The sequence below is a fragment of the Eschscholzia californica genome, unplaced genomic scaffold, assembly GCF_041429995.1.
Source record: "Eschscholzia californica isolate CP2 unplaced genomic scaffold, dmEscCali1.0.p SCAF_1, whole genome shotgun sequence".
NCBI classification, from domain to species: Eukaryota; Viridiplantae; Streptophyta; class Magnoliopsida; order Ranunculales; family Papaveraceae; genus Eschscholzia; species Eschscholzia californica.
In genome coordinates, this window is record NW_028238198.1 from 76458941 (window position 1) to 76480152 (window position 21212).

The 21212-nt window shown below is 35.2% G+C and overlaps 3 protein-coding genes across 8 annotated transcripts in view; 1 reads left to right on the plus strand and 2 right to left on the minus strand.

Annotated features, from left to right (window-relative positions):
• Nucleotides 1-241: 241 nt before the first annotated feature.
• LOC147569283 (nascent polypeptide-associated complex subunit alpha-like protein 4) lies at nucleotides 242-2234 on the minus strand. Its single transcript, XM_086655754.1, has 4 exons — nucleotides 2079-2234; nucleotides 1914-1998; nucleotides 943-1067; nucleotides 242-845 (listed from the first exon to the last, which is right to left on the minus strand). Exons 1-4 carry the CDS (start codon nucleotides 2142-2144, stop codon nucleotides 489-491), a joined length of 633 nt encoding a protein of 210 aa, XP_086511880.1. The 5' UTR covers nucleotides 2145-2234; the 3' UTR covers nucleotides 242-488.
• A 7288-nt stretch (nucleotides 2235-9522) lies between these two features.
• LOC147569284 (putative inactive histone-lysine N-methyltransferase SUVR2) lies at nucleotides 9523-15857 on the plus strand. 6 transcript variants are annotated; one of them, XR_015231231.1, is made up of 11 exons: nucleotides 9523-9883; nucleotides 10952-11144; nucleotides 11240-11792; nucleotides 12949-13887; nucleotides 13993-14147; nucleotides 14236-14501; nucleotides 14642-14708; nucleotides 14781-14831; nucleotides 15001-15097; nucleotides 15461-15573; nucleotides 15648-15857. XR_015231231.1 is itself a non-coding variant. In XM_086655757.1 (10 exons), exons 1-10 carry the CDS (start codon nucleotides 9822-9824, stop codon nucleotides 15490-15492), a joined length of 2415 nt encoding a protein of 804 aa, XP_086511883.1. In that variant the 5' UTR covers nucleotides 9523-9821; the 3' UTR covers nucleotides 15493-15857. The 6 variants fall into 6 exon arrangements, 4 of the variants coding, with proteins under 4 accessions (XP_086511883.1, XP_086511881.1, XP_086511882.1 ...); XR_015231230.1 differs by having other exon boundaries at nucleotides 12949-14147; XM_086655757.1 differs by having other exon boundaries at nucleotides 15461-15857.
• Nucleotides 15858-17585: 1728 nt separating this feature from the next.
• Nucleotides 17586-21212, minus strand: part of LOC147569285 (soluble inorganic pyrophosphatase 3) — a 4699-nt gene continuing 1072 nt past the window's right edge. The window contains exons 2-10 of the mRNA XM_086655766.1: nucleotides 20988-21209; nucleotides 20704-20834; nucleotides 20562-20590; nucleotides 20023-20088; nucleotides 18832-18939; nucleotides 18652-18717; nucleotides 18435-18555; nucleotides 18003-18084; nucleotides 17586-17914 (exon numbers count right to left, since the gene is read on the minus strand). Of these exons, the coding sequence (XP_086511892.1) occupies nucleotides 17872-17914; nucleotides 18003-18084; nucleotides 18435-18555; nucleotides 18652-18717; nucleotides 18832-18939; nucleotides 20023-20088; nucleotides 20562-20590; nucleotides 20704-20830 (642 nt within the window). The 5' untranslated portion in view covers nucleotides 20831-20834; nucleotides 20988-21209 and the 3' untranslated portion in view covers nucleotides 17586-17871. The remainder of the gene's footprint in view (nucleotides 17915-18002; nucleotides 18085-18434; nucleotides 18556-18651; nucleotides 18718-18831; nucleotides 18940-20022; nucleotides 20089-20561; nucleotides 20591-20703; nucleotides 20835-20987; nucleotides 21210-21212) is intronic.

Sequence of the window (21212 nt, forward strand, 5' to 3'; positions counted from 1 at the left end):
GAAAGATAAGGTTTACATATATGTGTGTGTGTGCACAAGCGGGGCGTCACTTTCTCTCTCTCTCTCTCTCTCTCTCTCTCTCTCTCTAACTCTACCCATTCAACTGAAAACCCAAGTATTATGATCATCTGACACATTTGCACGTAAGTGATGCGGAAAGAAAAGAAATAACTACTAAATCATAATGTTTCAAGAATTCCATGTTAAAATATGATCAACCTATTCATAAAAATGGCAAGAATGAAAAGCATGAAAGTTTTATTTTCAGTAGTAGTAGACAACCAAAATGGACAAGAGACCATGTAAACAACTAGGATATCAAATTAAGCTAATAAGGTGTATTCACAGACCCTTAAGGTGAAGATCTAAACAAAAATCAGGATGAACCAACCTACTAAATTGGAAACAGAAGTAATAAACGTTGTACGATTCGCTTAAAAAACTCATCAATGAAGCAAGATTTCAGGAGTGGCTAATAAGCTACCTACCTAGTTTGTGAGCTCCATAATAGCACTGACGATATCCCCGCCGTGGTTCTTAAGGGCCTTCACTGCCTTGCTCTTCGTTACACTAGCCTGAGTCATTACCAAATCAACATCACGAGGTTCAACTCCAGTATCGTCGATTTCCTCTTCTTCATCAACTTGTGAGGCATCAGTAACAGCGCCAGCAGCAGAAACATCTGGTTTTGCCATGACAGAGCTCATGTCTGGCATCCTGAACTTTTGAGCAGCCTGTGTTTGCAGCTGAGAGCTCAAGTCCTCAATCTTTGCTTCCCCAAATACGACATAGGTATCAGAGTTTGGGCTCTTGAATACATCAGGTTTGGAGATGACAAAAAGTATCTGAAAAAACCAGGAAAAAACGGAATCTAAGAACCAAGCACCTTATAGGCAGGCATAAAAGAAAGATTAATTGGATAACAATTCATTCAATACTTACATTTTTGGTCCGCTTAATAGTAATCTTGCTAACACCAGTGACGGGTTTCATCCCAAGCTTTAACATTGCTTTGCGACTCTTCTTCTCACTTCTGCTCTGCTTTGAGCTCTCATTTGTCCCAGGACCTTGTTTGAATATGAAGAAAATTATAAAACTGAAATCATGATATAATTGCATAATCGACCAAACTCTTGATTTAAATATAAACAGACAACGAAAACAATTAAAGTACGGTGTCATTTGGTTTTTCGTCGATCATTTGCAATTGAGATTCCCATGAAAAGTTAGTGAGTACATTTTGTCCGATGCTAACCGTCAATTAACACTTTTATTTCTTATTCTTTGTGCATAATAACCAGAAATTCAACATGGAGGAGGTACATTATACAGCAATAGTTAGTTGATCACTTCAAGACCTCGGGTCGTCTGTTTTATATGACAACCCACACAATACTCAAACAAACTGCCTCCCTCCCTTACTCAACAAGAAGTGGTTCTTCAGAATTCAGATTTGAAATATAACATTAGCTAACGTCTTTACATTGAAGACGACACAATTAACATTACAACATCAATCTCTCTCTCCCTCCTATCAATTCCTCCATCATTTCCTCCCACACCCACACTAGCTCTCTCACAATAAGTGGATTTTGACCACTTATTAATGTCAGAAATTAGTTTTCCAAATAAAATCTACAACCTGATATTTCAATTCAATATAGCTCTAGACCAAATTAAATTCAAATCTTTTTCTGTTTTCAGACATTGTGCTGATTTAGACTCATAATGGCATAGCATCATCTACAAATGCAGTTTACTTTTTCTAGCAAGCAATCTATCTATCTTGAAGATTTTAAAACCTAAAATGGAATATAGAAATGAATAAACCCTCAAAAAATAGAACACTTAAGAGATTGATAGAACAAAAAAACCCTAGGTTTTAGTTACAATAAGAGCAATAGAAATGATACCTTCTTCCTTTTCATCGTCGTCGTCATCGTCGTCTTCATCTTCATCTTCATCGTCCTTGACATCTTCCACGACTGGTTCATCATTCTACAAGTACAAAAATTGATAAAATGAGAACACAGAATCAGTGAATCATAAAACTAGGAGGGTTTCTGAATCGAAGGTACCTGTAACTTTTGTTGCTCCTTAATGGAGATCACTTGTTCTTCCTCTTCGACTACAGGGACTGGCATTTTCTAGAGAGAGAGAAAAGGATTTTGCTACAGAAAGAGAGAGGGAGAGAGAGAAGGAAGGTGAACAACCTTTTATTAGTGGTTCTGATTGAAGATAACCTTGAATATATACTGTTTGTTATTATGTTACTAGCGTGTATCAAGGATGATAATTCGTTATGTCCTTGCCCGTCGGATTTAATTGACCATTTCTAAAAGACTCACTAGGGTTGCGTGGTGGATCAAAAAAGGCTTGAGCCAAGCCCCGTGGGGCGATATCTGTTCGGATCCATTGCGAATACGCAGGATCAAGCGAAAGGGAGGAGGACGCTGCCTTGGGGTTGGGGATTCCAAACTATTATCCCTACCATCCAAGATTTGGGTAGAAAAATGATTCCTCAGCCGCTCAGCCCCTCGCTTCTTTCTTCACACCGGTCATCCGAGATCCGTCGACAGACTCTCATTGTCGATGGCCATTCATTTAAAAAAAAAAATGGAACATTCGGCGATATCCCCTTACCACTAATGTCTAATTAGCGATACACTTATAATATTTTTTTTCTCCTCCCATATCACTACAACCAACATAACACTCCAACTTTGGTCTTCCCATGATTTCTTCTATCTAATTTGTAAGTTCATAACTGACATCACTCTAACTTTGGTATTTCCATGAATTTTTCTATACAATTTGTAAGGTTAATTAATAATTTTTCTTCTAACTTTTTAATTTTTCGTTTAATTCATAATTTCAATTTGCGTTTGTATTCTTTGAATGTACACAATTTATAATTAATAGAAAGAATGACATGTGTCAAGAGGTTGTCTTCAAACTAGTTACACTTAGAAACGTCAATTTTGACGTAAAAAAGGAACAATTGAGAAGTTAGAATTTATTCTTAGAATTTTGCAATTTTATTATGAATTGTTGTGATTTATTAATTTTAAATTTTCGATAAATGTCATTGGTAAAGTAGAAAAAATATGGATTAAGAGAAAATAAAATAAAAATAGGTATGACAAATGAAGATTCTTTGGTATAGCATAACATTGAATAGGTATGCGAGATCGAAGAGGTATGAGAGATCGAAGAAAAAAAGATAGAAAAAACAAAAAGGATAAGGGTATTTTCGTACTTTTAAGTGCAAAACAAGGGTTTCACTAATATTCCATTAGTGGTGAGGGGGTACCGTTAAATTCCCAAAAAAAAAAACTTCATTTTTCTCCTCTGACCACTACCACCATTTATTTCCCTCTTCTTCTTGTCTCTCTCTTTAATTATTCCCCTCTCTATCTCTATAACTAGCTCCCCCTCTCTAGACCTTTATTCGTCTCTCTCTCAAGCTTCCGCGTAACCTTCTAAGATAGCGAGAAGGAAAGAGAAATGACGATGGTCGGGCAGTGTTGGTGATGGTGTGAGGAGATGAGGTTGAAAAAGAAACATTTTTCTGAGAGGTCACCAACAATGGCAGTCTGTTGGTGACCATTCTTCGGCGACCAACGTGAAGAGAAAGAAGAAGAGGTTAAGGGCGTTTAAGATTTTCCCACCCAAAATCTTAGATGCCCTGTAGATTATTTCGGAAGCTCCAAAGTCGATGCAGAATCAGAGGAAAGTTTTATACATACGTTTTCATTATATTTTTCTTACATAAGATTCTAAGAGTCATTTGATTCAACTACATGTCATTGAAACATCATTCACATAATTTATATAACAAATGACATAGGTTTTGACGCCAATGTCATAACTTTGGTTTATAAATCTCGATCGTCCAATTTTTTTTTTTTTTGTAAATCACGACCCTAGGGATGAGATTTAAGTCCAAAATCACATGATCAACGAGTCTAGAGACCAAAGACAATCTGAAATAGAAAATAAATCCACTCAAAGTAAATTACATATCTATCTTCTTATTCTCTTTTATTGCCTAACCTATCCTAAGTTAAAAAAAACAACCCAAAATAAAAGATACCATGATATATAGAGATTCATTACATTTATTTCTTCAAAAACAAACTTTCTTTCCCCGAAAAAATTTGCCTTTTTTGTTTAGCATAACAAAAAAAAGTAGTCTTTTCTGTTTCAAAAAAATAACCAAAAAAAAAAAGTTGTCTTTTCCTCAAATATCAAATCAAAGAGAGAGAGAAAGGGAGGAAACTCTTATCTTAAACACGCCCAAAATAAACTTAACAGAGAGAGAGAGAACATCGAGTAGGAGAGAGGGAGAATCCATTGTTGGTTTCGTTCATCATCATCAACAGTAAAGAGTAAGTTATTTTGGTTTTCATCATTTTTGTTGTTCCTTCAACTTTGTTTATGATTTAGATTGATTTCTACAACACAAAACGAATTAGGTTTTGATTTTTACAATTTTAACTATGATTTATTTTTCAGTTGTTTCGAAGTGGTTTAATGGAAGTTATTTTCAAAATCCTAAATCAGTTCAAAGTGAAGAGTATGTTTCTTTTTTGCATGCAACAAAAAATTTGTATTGTTACCTTGTCTCTGTTGTTGTGTAATTTCTTTGAAGAAATGGTTTGTGCTTAAATTTTTTATTTTAGACCGACAATTTAGGGTTCTATCTAATTTAGGATTTTGTATTGTAGACTTTCAAGCATAGTGTTAGATCCAGAATATAGTTACTTTCAATAAAAACTTAATATTTTGTCTAGCATTATTAAGTTTCTTATAAAACTTTATCAATGGTTACTTGTCAAACCTGATTTTTTGACAACTATAGAACATTACATGGTGTAATATGGGAAAAAAATGAGAGAATAAATTGGATTGTAAAAACAATGTCATTTTTTTGTCTAACATTTTTGAAGTTTATCATAGAACCTTGAAATGGTTACTGTTCACAACTGGTTTCATAAGAAAAATGACTTGTTTGTTTCTTATAAAAACGCATAAATGGTTACAACCCAAAGATGTTGAATTGGCTTGTTGTTTGAACTTTGACAGGCCTGATTGTAGGTTGTATGTGATTTTGCACATGGAAGAACTTTATGTCGAATCGAACTACAAACATTTTCCTAACAAGATGCCAAAAGATGATTGGACAAAACTAGCGCAAAGGAAGAGGGGTGAACTAACTTGGTTGTTGCTGAATGAATCGAAGGATATATGGAGAAAAAATGTTTAAGTACTTTAACTTGTATTTTGTAACGGACTATGTGATAAAACGTAGTAAACATGTTTATGTTTTAAGTTTGAATAACATCTTGAGCAGTTATGGGATTATTTATCAATGTTCTATAATACCACAATTATATTATATTTTAAATGTCGTTCAACAGGTTTATAGATACGATAAAGATGTTACTCAAATTTCTTGGACACTACTGAAACTATACAATTATAATACGTGGTAGGACAAAGGCATGATGAACTCAAACACTTAATGCTGGATCCATTGATAACATATATATCTAAGGAAACAAATAGTTCGTACAAAAATATATAAAGAATTTGGACATTTTGATTGAAATATAACAAAAGCTAAAACCAACCTGCTTTGATTGTATTCAAAATTGCTAGAAACATCAAACAAATTTTTCTAGCATGGTCCAATGGGTATAAAGATACCAGTAAGATGTTGACAAAATTTCTCCAACATTACCAGCATTTTTCAATTTTTCGACATTTTGTAACTTACTCTAGCCAAATACATATGAGTATAACTACGATAATATCGTAACCACTAACCACTGATAAAATTTAATAGGAAATAGGAAAATCCTCTTGTTTAAATACGATAATCTGGTAACATTGATCAAATTCTCTAAACATATAAAAGACATAAGTAGAATATTTATGTTTCTAGCAGAATAAGTAAACCTGCATAATCAAAATTTAAGTTAGTTATTATATAGCTGCCGTGCATGAGGCACTATTGTGATAAACCGGTTTTTACACCGACCGCAAGCCCTCATTTTTTTGGGTATGTTTCCTGAGCTCTCTCTTCTTACTGTCCTTGGTCTTCCCGGTTTTCTCTTTGTTAACGGAGGTAGTGTTCTTGTTTCATTGATATACTCCATTGGCTCATCATAATTTGGTATTGGATAGACATAACATTGGTAAGTGTTGACGAACGCTTGTTTAGTGAAAATGATCAAAAAAAACTTGTCGTATCACCATCAATATTCTTGATGCACGACGTGGCATGTTGACAAGGGATACCATCTATCGACCACCTACCGCAACTACATGTGAGATCAATGAGATTGACAGAGTAGAATACAAATGTAGAAAATGCTAGTAGATGTCACTAGAATCGATAAAATGCTAGTAGAATACGGAAAATGTAACAAAAACAATTTCACCTTATACAGTTTAATTACTAAAAAGTATTTGTTAACCTACTGTAACAAATTCATTCAACAGATACTGATAGAATGTAGAATATGCTAGTAGAATCAATAGGATGCTAGAAAAATAGTATTTGCATTTTAACCTACTGCAATAATACATTCAACAGATGCTAATGGAATGTAAAAAATGTTATTAGAATCAATAAGATGCTAACAAAATAGTATTTGCTTTTTAACCTATTGTAACAAATTCATAACAGATGCGAATAGAATGTAGAAAATGCTAATAGAATACCGAAAATGTAACAAACACAATTTCACTTTATAAAACTTTTTTATGAAAAAAATATTGAATTAATAGAGATCTCAAAATTCACTTTTTACCAAAGAGTGATAAAAATGTTACATATAACTTTTTTGTTAGAATAAATAATTTTTTTAAGAAGATTGTAGTAATAGAGATTTATAGATTTTGACGATCAATTTAAGTTGGACATACCTCACAAACGAATTTGTAGATGTCTAATTAGATCGAGGTAGAGATAAAACGCAAATCACAACTTCATACTTTCTTGAAGTTCAAAGAACAAAGAGTTACAGAGAGAAATTCGTTTTTGGGATTGAGCATCTCGTTTTAGGTAAATATCCATTGGTTTGGTAGGTTACTTTAATCAAATACAACGGGTTTAGAAATAATATACTTTCTTGAATTTTATAGAGTTACGTAGATAGAAACTCGTTTTTTTGAGAGTGCAACTCATTTTTGTTAAATACCTACTGATTTGGTTAAATATTTATGGAGTTTATGGAAATAAAGATTGGTATTAAATATCCAACATAAATATTCTTTCATAAAATATATGGAAAGAGTTATTAACTTAACCAGTATAAACCTTTGGTTTACCACTGGTTAAAAAATATTTATGAAAGGGCAAAAATGAGAGATAATTAAAGGATTGATGCATGGGGCCCATCAAATAGTTAATTTTTGGACTTATTTTACATTTTCGGTTTATTTTGGTTTTATTTTATTTATTAATATAAAAGTGGATATATGACTCATTACCCCCCATATTTTGGACCTTAAACTCAAAAATCCTTCTTTTTAACGGGTTTTTAAAGGATAAAGGTGGAAAAGTGAGAATAAATACCCACTCCCTATAAACTCTCTAACTATTTTTCTCTCTTTCCTCTTTTCTCCCTTCAAATAATTATTTTTAATATATTTTTATTACTTCAATATGTGTATAAGACCAAAATATTCGATAATTTTGTATAACATAATATAGAAATTTTCGTGCCCGTCCCTAGTCTATGTAACAAATTAGCTAGGTTTTTGGTATCATGTCATAACTTTGGTTTATAAATCTCGGTCGTCCAATTTTCGCTTGTAAATCATGGCCCTTCATTTTAAAGAGTCTTTGAAAAGATAAATATTTAAACGTCAAAATAACTACCCACTCCCTAAAAACTCTCAAACTATTTTTCTTTCTTTACTCTTTTCTCCCTTCAAACAACTCAATATAATCTTAACAAAAAAAACAACTCAATATAATCTAGATTATTATTTTAAATATATTTTTATTACTTCAATATTTGTATAAGACAAAAATATTTGATAATTTTGTATAACATAAATATAGAAATTTTCGTGCCCTACGGGCACACCCCAAATTTGTGACCAACTCACTGTTTTGACCCCGAATTTGTGACAAACTCACTGTTTTGACCCCTGTAAGTATCCGACAGTTCGATTTGGCCTCCAAAGATCAATTTTTTCGTAATTATCCTTTGGGGGTCAAATCGAACTGTAAGGCACTACTCGTGGGGACTGAGAATGAGAAACACTCGAAACCCTAAGAGGAGTCTAGTCGTCCAGGGGATAATAGAGAGAGAGAGGGAGACATCTATTCTCGGTCAACGAATTTTTTTTCCTAGGCCTAGTTGAACGCCTTTATATGGGACATTATGTAACTACGACAATAACTTCCGACAATAAAACCATGTCCCTCCAATTCATAACTTATGGTCTCCGCATATTATCACACACGTAACCATATATACATGTTCAACAAATCTGACCGTGTTTGAGGCACATGTTATACCTAGTACATAATAATGTACATTACTAAATAAAAGTGTGGTGGCAGACCGTGTATGTGATGATTGTACGATGGTGGTGACACGGTAAAATGATGTATAAAATAGTGTTGCAGTCAATTTGTTAGAAGCTCACCTATCTCATTATATCTAATTCAAATGAGGGTATAAAAATCTAGCGGTAGTTTCAAGAAATTATAACTTAATTATTGCCACTAATACCCTATTGTTTTGATTCGAATTACAAAAAAAGGATTCTATATCGACCGTCAGATGTGATCTCTATCAACTCCCAACAAAAATGAACGACCAGACTTATACCTCACATAACCGGCTGATCTGTTTTAATATATAAGATTTGCTCGAGAAAACCACTTTTACTACAACTTTATACCTGTTGTGACTTGTGGTAAAGAAAGGATCAGTGTAGATATCCAAATTCTACACCACGCGACTCCCACTCAACTCCAGAAACATGACATTGTGTCGGACCACTGGGCCTTCTGGATTCGGATAGGAGTATGTGGACTTACAAAATAAAATAAAAATTAAACACTCTTTCTATAAATTTTGTCCGGTCGCATACCCCAGTCAAAATTCAATCCAACCTAAAAACTGAATAAAACCGACTGAGCATTTATTCAATTAGGTTTTCGCTCTACGGATGTGATAGATCCCTCTTGGCTAACATGTTCATTTTGGAAAGTAAATAAAGAAGTGAGAAAAGATAGGGAAGATATTAACAACTCACAAAATACCCTTTATCAAATTCACATAACCGAATATTTTAATATACACGAATATCTAAGGATATCCTAACCGATTTTGGTCCATTTACATTAATACCCTTCTATTTTAATTTAATTTACAGGAATATGATTTTATACCAGCCGTCGACACCGTCGAATGTGATCTTTATCAAAATCTCACATAACCGATTGACCTGTTTTAATACACAGGATACTGGCGCCCCGTGTTATCACCATTGTAAACTCTATAATGGAGAGCAGGCAAGGACTCTGAACGGTCGCTCCACCTATTATCAAAATGCCTACGTTACAAACTGGCGCACGTTAGTCTCGACCAGTCATATTCATAACCACGTCTCCGGCGTCACCCACATTTCTCCCTCTCTGCTTCTTCGGAATACTTCAGTACCACTTTTTTTCTCTAAAAACTCTTCTCTCCCCTTCCAATATTTCCTTATTTGTTCTTGCCCTAATTTCCTCCCTTTACTCTTTCATTCTCTCCATAACAAAATGCTATTAGGTTTTCTTCATTTGCATGTTTAAATTCCAACTTCCTCACTTCGTCGTCACCAAGCATTACTTCGAGATTTCGATTAAGTAACTATCTCTGCTAGAAGGTTTATTTCAAGGTATAACAGTTGTTTTTGATTTGAACCTCTTTCTCTCTCTCTCTCTCTAAAACTATCTCATATTCTCAGTCATGAACTATTTCTGTTGTTGGTGTTAATATTACTTTGGCATTTCTCTGTTTTTTTCTTTTACGTTCATTTTGTCTTGTGAATATGAATGCTTGATTTTTTGTTCAATATGTATAATCAATGTGAGTTTGAATCTATTTGCTAATTTACATGTTTTAGTAAAAACCAAATACTTTTGAATTTTGATTTGGTTTTGGATTATATATATGATCGTAGTCCTCTTCTTGTTGTTGCATATTTTGTTCGAATTTGAAACTAGGGTTTAGGGTTTTAGGGCATTTAAAAAATGTTGTAGTTTGTTGTTGCATAAGATTTGATTTCTTACTTTCTTTCATTTTGTTATAATGGGGAACAAAGCAAACATAGAAAAGCAATAGTGGAAGTCAACAATCACATAGAGCATAAGAGATTTACATGGTTCTTAGAAAAAATGGTTCAATTGGTGGGACATATACTCCATGGCAAACTATGGCGAGATGTTTTTCAGTGTGAAGAACACGATTTCAGTATTTGTAGATCAATAAATCTGGAGCCTTCCGCCTCCAAGGCTCTCTATCAAAAGGGAGAATTACTGAAACCCCCACCTTTTCATAATACACATTACTGAAACCCCCACCTTTTATTTATAATTACTGAAACCCCCACTTTTTCATAATTTACATTACTGAAACCCCACCTTTTCATAATACACATTCGCAACTGCCCTTACATTCGCAACTGCCCTTTATAAGACCCTAGGGCAAGTATAAAAGTATATGTTATCGGGTCGGGCCAGAAGCTGCATATTAATTATTAAGCGGTTTCTCGGGTCGGATAGATGTCAACCGATATTTAAAGCAATTTCAACACATTCTAATATGAAACTGAAATTTGCTTCTTAGTTTTTGATATCTTAATGTTGGTTGAAAGAAATTCAGATTTTTCTCGTAGTATGCCCGATAATCTTTGTTGGCTGTTCCCTTTATAGATTTCGAGCAATGGCGCCTAATCCAAAAGTTTCAAACGCTTTCCGTGCAATGAGAGACATGGAAATTCCTGACAAAACAACAAAATTAGTTCTGAAGAATTTACTGCTGGTTTATGGGAACAATTGGGAACTCATAGAAGACGAAAACTACAGAGTACTCGTTGAGGCTATATTGGACTACGAACAAGAGAAGGTATGACATATGTAAATATTAATTTGGGTAAATTTACTTCTATTGTTTTTACTAGAACCCACCATTTCTTCAATCATGGTGGTTTACTTTATTAGGAAAAAGAACAGAAAAAGAGGAAGGAGTCTGAGTTGCAGGAGGAATCTGGCCCTCCTCTGAAACGGTCATGTATGAAACATCAGGATGAAGCTTCACCTTCATCCGATAATGTCAGCACATTACGTGGGGAAACACAGATTAAAACTGAACCAGACTCTGTTTCAACTCAGAGGTCAAACGAGATGGAAATTATTACATGGACTAAAACTTGTAGCCGCCAGGCAAGAGCAGATATATACTGTCTTCAGGACAGTGACGATGAATCCGACTGTGTCTCACCCGTGATACAACTCAAAGACAAAGGCAAGAAGCTCCTTACTCCTGAAATCTCTTCGAGAGATATAACCCCTTCAAAGAGATCAAATGGTATCTGTCTTAAGGAGCCAAACCTGGACACTGGACCTGATTTTTCGCCTAAGGAGAAGCGTTCTGAAATCCATCGACATGATGCTCTGATTAAGCCCAAGTGTGAACATGAAACTGCTGATGCTCATTTTGAAGCTCCTATTTCTGTGAGCTATCCAGATGACACCTTTTTCATCAAATCTGAAGGTAATTCTCTTTGTTTTCTTAGTAAACCCATTATTGGAAGTAGATCCTTATTGTTTGATTGCGTTCTGGTGTATGAACGTGGTATTAATATCCTAGAAGCATAGGTCCTAGCAATTAAGTAAGCTGATGTGAGATCCTTTTCTAGATAGTCGCCGTTAAGGATCTGGGGAACTTATCAAATCTAATGAAGTAAATGGCAATATCGCCTTTTGCGTTCAGAAAGGTTCTTTATTCCTAAGTTCAGTAACTTGTTAAATAGTGGGCCCTTTTGTATTGCTTCGAGCCTCCAGCAATTACTTATTCATTATGCCTCCAACTTGCTAAGTAAATTGAGTGGGTTGGTTGACTCTTTGGTCTTTGATATGCTACTAAGTACATGATTCTGATTTTTGAAATTATGTCGAAAGCTCTGTTCTCCTTCTTGGAGCTTGTTCTTTCTAGTATACAAGACAGGTTGTTCTTGAGGCTGGATATCCACTTTATATTATGTTTTCTTACGCTCCAAGAATTCTACAATATATACATTCAGATATTTTACACGCATACAGTATGCATATATGTGATATACATTTATATGTTTAGGTGGGGTCTTTGGTGATTACTGCTTCATGTGCTTGTCCAATTCAAAGTCCGGGTTTAGAAAAAATTTCCCCATGTTTGGCCCAAGGCTCGAGTCTGACTCTGTCGTCCCGATTGACCCGTACCATCTCTATTATAAAGCCGTTGAGGGTTTCCTACTACATGTATATCTTTTTGTGCTTTGGTCATGCCCATAAGTGAACATTTCATAGATAACTTGCTCAGTTAGGTACAACAGCGTGTATACTATAAATTAAAAATCACTTCCCATTTTGCCATGTTTTTTAAAGCATTTCACCAGAACCATCTGCTCTGCATTAAATCCTGTATTCAGCCTGTGCTCTGTAAATGTACCTTCTCCGTTCACAATCTGGCTTTACATGTGGACGTGGAATTTCATAAATCCTTCACTGCGATAGAGATCTAAAAAATTTGTCTAGTACAATAGATATACGTCATATCTTTACTATTTGATTTGCAATAACATTGCATGGTAAATCAAATTGATGTTTTTAAATTTCTGTACTCTTTTGGTCCATCTTCAATGTATAAAGATGATCCTTCAATGCTTCTACAGGTAGTCAAGACGAATTGGAGTTGGTTACATCCCAAAAGGGCACGTGTAAAGGTGATGATACTTCAAAAACAGGGTATAAGTCTGCAGACATTCCAGAGTCATCTGCAGCTAATTTTGAGATTGCTTCATCAGCAATGGGAGAAGTGAAAGTTTTTCTGAGCTGTAGTTCTGCCCTCAGACGGGCAGATGGCAGTATGCCGAGACTGGATGCAGTTCTTAAAATGGTGGAAAACAAATATCGCAAGATATTCAAAATAAGTGATCCCAAGTTTTCTGTAGTGAAGCTGCTCCAAGAACTGTGCCACTGTTTTTTGGAAGCTGGAACGAATTCCGTACATAACAAGGACAAAGGACATGTAAATGTAACACCAGTCTCTTCTTCAGTGAAGAACTCTTCTGTTCAAAACCATTTGAATCCCAAGGGAACAAATGGAGACAAATGTAACATGCTTGTAAGATATTCAAATGGTTCACCCAGTTCTAGTCCCTCCAGTGAGGTGGTTATACCGAAAATTCCGCGGCTTCTTCCTGTTGATGGTCTTGGCATCCTCCAACACATTATAGAACGGAACAAGAAATTACTTGAGTATGCTAATAGTGAGAAGTACAAGAAACAGGATTTCGTAGTCTCAGAGTCTTCAAACTCAAACAGTTTGGTGGTTGCTCGCTCAACACGATTCAACATTAATGAGTCAAGGCCTGTGCACGATAAAGAGGACATCACAAAAGGTGAAGAAAGTGTTAAAATTCCATTTGCTAATGATATATCTAATGATCCTTACCCTCCTTCGTTTTATTACATACCACAAAACAGAGTCTACCAGAATGGTTATATTAACTTTCCGCTTGCTCGTATTGGGGATGAAGATTGTTGTGCAAATTGTTTTGGTGATTGTCTATCTTCATCGATACCTTGTGCATGTGCACGTGAAACCGGAGGTGAGTTTGCCTATACACCCGAAGGCTTGGTCCAGAAGAAGTTTCTAGATGAAAGTATTTCGATGAGTCGTGATTCTGAAAATCATAGCCTTTTTTACTGCAAAGATTGCCCGCTTGAACGGTCTAAAAATGAGGATTCTCCTGAGAAGTGCAAGGGGCACTTGGTGAGGAAGTTCATCAAGGAGTGTTGGAGCAAATGCGGTTGCCATAGAAATTGTGGCAATCGAGTGGTACAGAGAGGCATCACACGCAGCTTGCAGGTTAGACTTTGTTTCGAATGCCTTATTCCTTTTTCTTCTCCGTAAGTGAAATTGATGTCTCTGATATTCACTATGTTTCACGTTTTAGGTTTTCTTGACACCTGAAGGGAAGGGGTGGGGCCTCTGTACCCTCGAGGACTTACCAAGAGGCGCTTTTGTTTGTGAATATGTGGGGGAAATATTAACCAACACCGAACTATACGAGCGAAATATGCGGAGTACTGGCAATGAGAAACATACATATCCAGTGCTACTAGATGCTGATTGGGGTTCTGAAGGTGTTTTAAAGGACGAAGAGGCCCTCTGTTTAGATGCAACATTTTATGGAAATGTTGCAAGGTTTATAAATCACAGGTAGTTGTTACGACTTACGAATATCTTTATATGTGTATCTGCTTATAGATTCTGCACATGCACAAATTCATTTCGTTGCTTTGTTTGATAAGCATATGTTTGGTTTTGACCTTATTGCTCCCATCTTCTTATTGATATAGGTGTTTTGATGGCAATTTGGTCGCCATTCCAGTTGAAATTGAAACCCCGGACCACCACTACTACCATGTAAGGAAGTTATTGAACTTCAATGTACTCTTTGTTTCATACTTTTCGAGAACTAACTTGGAATATTTGCAGATAGCCTTTTTTACATCAAGAAAAGTAGATTCTTTGGAAGAACTCACGTGGGTAAGTAGCTTCTGAATTATATACCGCTCGTTTTGTAGAATACCGAAAGGTCTTAAGCTTTAAAGCAACATTACCATGACAATGTCAAGTACTTTGGCCAAAGTTTGCTTGAATTTCTCACCTCATTTTTACCGGTATTTCCATTTGACATGCTTATACTTAATTGCAGGACTACATGATTGATTTTGATGATCACGAACACCCTATCAAAGCATTTCGTTGTCGCTGTGGAAGCAGAGGCTGCCGAGATATTTCACGCAGAGAGAGTTAGTATTCAGTACAATCTCTATTAAGTTATACCCAAAAGAACAATATTTACAATTTTCTACAAACTTTGCATGTCTCGACTTGGTTCCCAATTCCCATAAGGCCTACTAAATACATAAACGACCAATCCATAGTAAACTTATTAAGATGACGGCGCTCACTTTGAACCACAACTAATGTAGCAAATAGGCTGCAACCACAAACAACTTGATTCATACATGCATTAGTCTGACGGGTTGTTTGGATGAGTAGAACTGAATTTTTATCGGGCTATAAACAACAATGTTTGAGGAGGATTAAAGCAACAATCCGAAAACTACACTTTCTATATTCTTCTGCTAAGAGTGACCTTTTTGGCACAGGAAGTAAACCAAGATCATATATTTTGACATGACTCTTGAAGATGTAGCCGGAGCGATAAAATGCTTGCGTGATTTTTCGAAGTTTGGCTCAGATACTGTACAAAAGCTAGAAAGTAGAGATACTAAATAGAGATTTTGAGGAGATATACAGGTAGGTTCCTAATGTGTTTAGGTAGCTCAGATATAGGGGAAATGACAGTGCAAAGAAACACTAGGATCAAAAATTTGACCATATCAATCATGCCATAGATTTTTGGGTTAAATACTTTTGTTTAGTGTTATAGATATGTTGCTGACTTTCCGCTGTACTGGTTGGTTATTATAATTGATGACTTTTTTGGTATGACAAATGTATTATGGCAACGAGAGGTAAATGATCCTAACTTCAATTTGCTTTTTGTCTAATGTGTCATTTGGTGAGTAAAAATAGATTTTTTTTTTTGAGAAATCGACTACGATCTACGTTAGTCGTTACAGGGGATTGATTACCCCCTAATTTAAACTATAATGTAAGAGGCCTAAAGGCCAGCAATATGAAAGAGACCTAAAGTCCGACAAATTTATTACAATATTTACTTTATATATTGTCTAAATTACATGGGACACATCTTGATGGCAAATTGCTTCCACCGATACTCGATCTCACGACCTCATGGGCTACCCTTCGTCTCTTTAAACATAACAGTGAAGTGAACATCCCCTCACTCATTAAATCGTTAATTCGAACACAACATCATTAAAGATGTTTAACCGTTCAAAACTACCTCTTTCTTTCAATCTATCTATTTCTTCTTCTCCATTGACCATTGTTATAAATTAAATTATGAGTTAAATACTTAGTGGTGTGTTTCATAAAGGATAAAGGGTAGCTTCAGTCTCTAGAACTTTCATTTTATGTTCCAAAAATTTTGTATTTATGGAGTTCTTTGTGATTTTTTTTCTACTTTTGAAATTTGCAAACTTCGATTTTACTATTTGGTTTTCTATTCGGAGAAAAATTTTCTTCTTCTGTTTGTGCCAGATGTGTGAGGTGTGGATGCAAGTCGGGGTCGAGCATACACTCAGACGTGCATGTACCGCGGTTTCCATTTCTTGTCCACTTGGGATCCCACATGTATCTGTGATTTGCATAGTTGTGAATTACAGATACTTGCATAATGTCGGATGGGGAAGGATGGAAACCACGGTACATGAACGTCTGCATGTATGTTCGACCACGACTTACACTCAAACACGTCACACATTCTAGCATATTATACGATATCGACGTTAGTCAAAAGGGATCTACCGCGCATGTAGGCGCGATGGACACCTAGTAATGATTCATATGACATAGACGGGCTGGACTTATTTTCTCAACTGAAACGGTAGAAGCATCTTTCACCAAAAGGGATCAAAAGATCAATTGAAATGCAGAAAGAATTTTTTCTAAATTGAAATTGAGTAAGTGTTATATTCAATCTGCTATGTCGAAAGAAAGGTAGAATGAGTTAGCCGTATTATGTATTGAGAAGGATATGACTAGCTGTCTTGATTATCCAGTGATTATTATTGAACTTCACATCTATAAATGTAAGATGAACAAAATTTTAGTGATTGTAATTATAAAAAAAAATATTATTATTATGTAAATATGATGAGGATATTTTGGGGTACTTATATTTTTTTTGTATTACATAAATAAGTTTTATGATTTGGTAGAGTATAACTATAAAGGCCACACTTTTGGACCTCGTTTCGGACCATCTAAAAGTCACAGCCAGCCAGGTTGACTAAGTCTTTATCTTCCGAGATTTTCCTTTATACTCCAAAGCTGCCCACCTTATTTGTTTGAAGTTTTATTTTGTTTCTAGTTTTACTTTTTCAAGGACATAAACTCCTGATACAATTTAGGCAACTACAACATGTTTACATCACTTATAATCGTCCTAGTGGCCACTTCTAGGTTTAATAAACCTAGATGTATATATAGTTAAGATATACATATTACAAATCTTAAGTATTTGATTTTTTTTGTACTTTCAATTTGAAAGAGAAGTGCAATAATTACTGGCCTTAGCATTGTTAGGCGATTAAATATAGTAGTATCCGGCATTTGAACCAACAAAATGAAACATAAGGAATATAATAAAATCAGAAATTGACATTTATAATAAGTCATTTTCTCAAGCTGAATATCAAGAACTTGAGCCAAAAAAAAAAAACAACAATAAAATAAAATTCAGACGAAACACTTTTTTCTTTTTTCCCTCGAGTTGTCTTTTACTTTTACCTCATCTTGAAATTGTTCAACTATAGAAGAATTAATACACATATCAACCGAAAAAGTTCATTTACAATCCAACTTCTTCAGCACTTCCTCGTTGGGTTGTTTAACGCCTTATTAAGATGAAAAGTACTTAAAATTGCACTTATCGCCTCAGAGTTTGCATGATATATTCAGCGTACAGATCGCTGATTTGAAGGAAAAACGATAAAGTTAAAAAAGGCGTTCATCGATATAAAAAAAACAATGGGTAAAGGCTCGTGGACATGAACTTACATGGAATACTGAATGGCTTCATGGGCATGGGTAGAAGGCAAGAAATCATTGACAGCAACCTCCTTGTTTTCATTCTTCTTGTCTGAATTTGTTTGTCAAGAAAACCAAGTTTTCTCATAATCAACTAAAAACTCATCACTTAGGTGGTGTTAGTTTCTTTGTTTAAATAAGAATATTTCTGAAATCTAACTCTGTGAAATCTAACTCTGTGAGTCTGATTCTTGTGTTTGACTTTTATGAATGACTAATTCAGACTGATTTATAGGTTCAATTGAGTCTAACAAAACAAAAGTACTAAGAGCCCAGTGTCTGAAATGACTATTGTCACCCTGATCAAAACAAGTTAGACTAGACTCAAGAAAGTCTCGTTACGAAGAATTGGGACAACAAACGATATAAAGATTTTATATTAGTAGAATGTCAAAAGGATACAGTCTTCGAAGAAACGACGAATCTCAGCAAGACGATGAGGAGCAAGTTGGTTGATGTCAGTGTAGTGTCGGTATTCTGGATCGTCAGCACAAACTGCAATGATCTTATCATCCTTCTCTCCCTGGGTTCAAAACAAAAGTACAGATTAAATGGTACACAAATTGATGATATAGGACTAAATGCAAACTATTCATTTCAAGAAGAACTTCGACAGTACCTGATCAATCATGGGCATAAGTCCAATTGCTCGAATTCGAAGGAAACAACCAGGAAGAACTGGTTCCTGTTCAAAATCACAATGTAGTTAAAGAGTAATATCCTGTCTAAAACTTAATATATAATCGGGTTTGAAACATTCTTACGAAGTAAATTAATACAATGAATTGATTCGAAGTACCTGCATGAGGATTAGAACATCTAATGGATCATTGTCTTCGCATAATGTGCGAGGGATGAATCCATAGTTGTGAGGGTAAACAACAGATGAATACAAGACTCGATCAACCTGCAAAAAGAAAAACAATTTGACATTAAAAATGATGAAACAAGAACACCAATGAATTGAAAAACAATACTTTGCTAGTTTTGGGGAACCGTTTTCCTCTCCTTTCTCTCTCTCTAGAATTTCTCCTAGTAACTTCTTAGATCTCCGTCTTGTTCTTCCGGCGAAGGGTGATCCCTTCGCCGGATCCCCTTTTCTCTTCCTCCATTAATAATTTCCAGGGTTATCAAGATGGGTACTACATACTGATCAAAGTAAAGTACGTTCTACAATTCCCCCTATTTCTCTCTCTAAAAATCACAGAAAGAAGATGAAGATGGACATAAACTTCCATTGGGATAAGAAAGTTACAATCCTGATCGATTCATGGAGGACAAATTCATGGACAATTACATATTGACACTACTTGCTTGTCTCTTCATCTCAATTTTCTATCAATATATGGAAGAAAGATGTCTCAGATTCAAGAACATCACCAAAGGAAAACCTATTAATCCAAATTATTCTTCAAGTCTTTTAATGCCCGTGACGGCGGCCATGGGGCAGTGGGTGGTTGCTTTGGAGGCGATTCCTCTGTGGTGGTGGCGGTCATCCGGAGATGACGGCGGTTCTCCGGCGTTGAAGACGATTTTCCGATGATGAAAAAAGTTTTTTCCAGTGAAGACGACGGTTTTTACGATGAAGACTAGGGTGGTCATTTTAGTACTAGTATTGTAACATTGGTGGTGTTTTTTTCTGTTATTTTGTTGACCTATAGGGTCTTTTCATCCGTGATCTTTAGGATCCTTTCATTTTTCTTCGTTCTTCTTTCGTCAGTGTCTAGTCCAATTTCTCTCACTTCATGAGGCACTTTGCATTCGAAATTCTGAGAATTTTCTTATGTAACTCTCATGTTGTCGAACCGAGAGAAATAAGAATTATCCATGTAATCAGTGATTTATTCACTTATGAATGATATATGGTATCAATGGTTTCAAAAAAAAAAAAAAGAACACCAATGAATTGGGAAGACAGAGAGAAACTTTTAGTTCTAATTCTCAATGTGGGTTTATGTCGAAAACTAGATCTTGCTGCTTTCTTTTATACCTTGATCATCCCAGTCTTCTTGTCAAGTTCATACTTGACCTTACTTCCTTTGGTGATCTCAACCACCTATAAAACATGAACAAATTAAAAACGTTCACAAAAGCATCTAAATCAAGTTTCTTCTGAAAACAAGTTTGATATTCTTATAATAACTGCAGTAATGCATAGAAATTTTACTACAAAAATTTATTTTTTTTCTGGGTTCTTGCCAGAATAGTCTCACAGGGGAGAAAAGTACGTTAGTAGCCCACAATATAATGTTTAGGCGTTCTTCACGCATCAACAATTGGTTTTTTGCCAACAACCCTTGGTTGGTGTGGTAAGAGCTATAGTCTTCCACCTTAGAGGTCAAGGGTTCGAGGCACGTTGAACAATAAAAAAAAACAATTGGTTTTGAGTCTGATGTCCACAAACTTATCAATTATAAATCATTTAGTCTGAGTAAGTCGTTTTCGGGTTTTCTTTAATTCCTTGTGTTTGAAAAGCAAATATTCAAGATATGATCAGACACTAAAATGTGTGGTAGGAGAAACACATACAGCATTGACAACTGAAGGAGCTCCAGGTCCTACAAATGATATTTCATAAAGATCAAATTATTAGTATCCAAATTAAGTTTTCTTCAATGAAAAATCAATTATTCTTTAAATGATTAGAGATTGGTCTTGAATAGGTAAGTACCAATTTCAAGATCGTGCCAAGGATGAGCAGCTACAGATCTCCTAGATAGAGATGAGAGAATCCTTTCATTCAACTTTGGAGTTGGTCGCTTGTCAGATGACTGACTTCCATTAGCATCCTCACTCATCTTTCTGCCAAATTAACAACACATATAGAGAAGTTGGTAAAATGTGACAATGGGTAGCCATTGATTTATAGGGGTTGATGAATAACTTTGAATTAGAGAGTGGGTTGATTACCTTAGAATTGATGAATAACTTTGAATTAGAGAGTGGGTTGATTACCTTAGAATTGATGAAAAACTTTGAATTAGAGATAGGGAAGTTGAAGAAGAAGAAGAGATTCTTTTGTTTGATCATCAGTCACTCTCTATATAAATAGAGAGAAAAATGAGTGAAGACCCATGAAGCCACATGATGGAGGAGAGGTGAGACGTGAATTTCTCATCTAAAAATAGTTCTTTTTGGAGAAAGACTCTCTCTCTCTCTCTCTCTCTCTCTCTCTCTCTC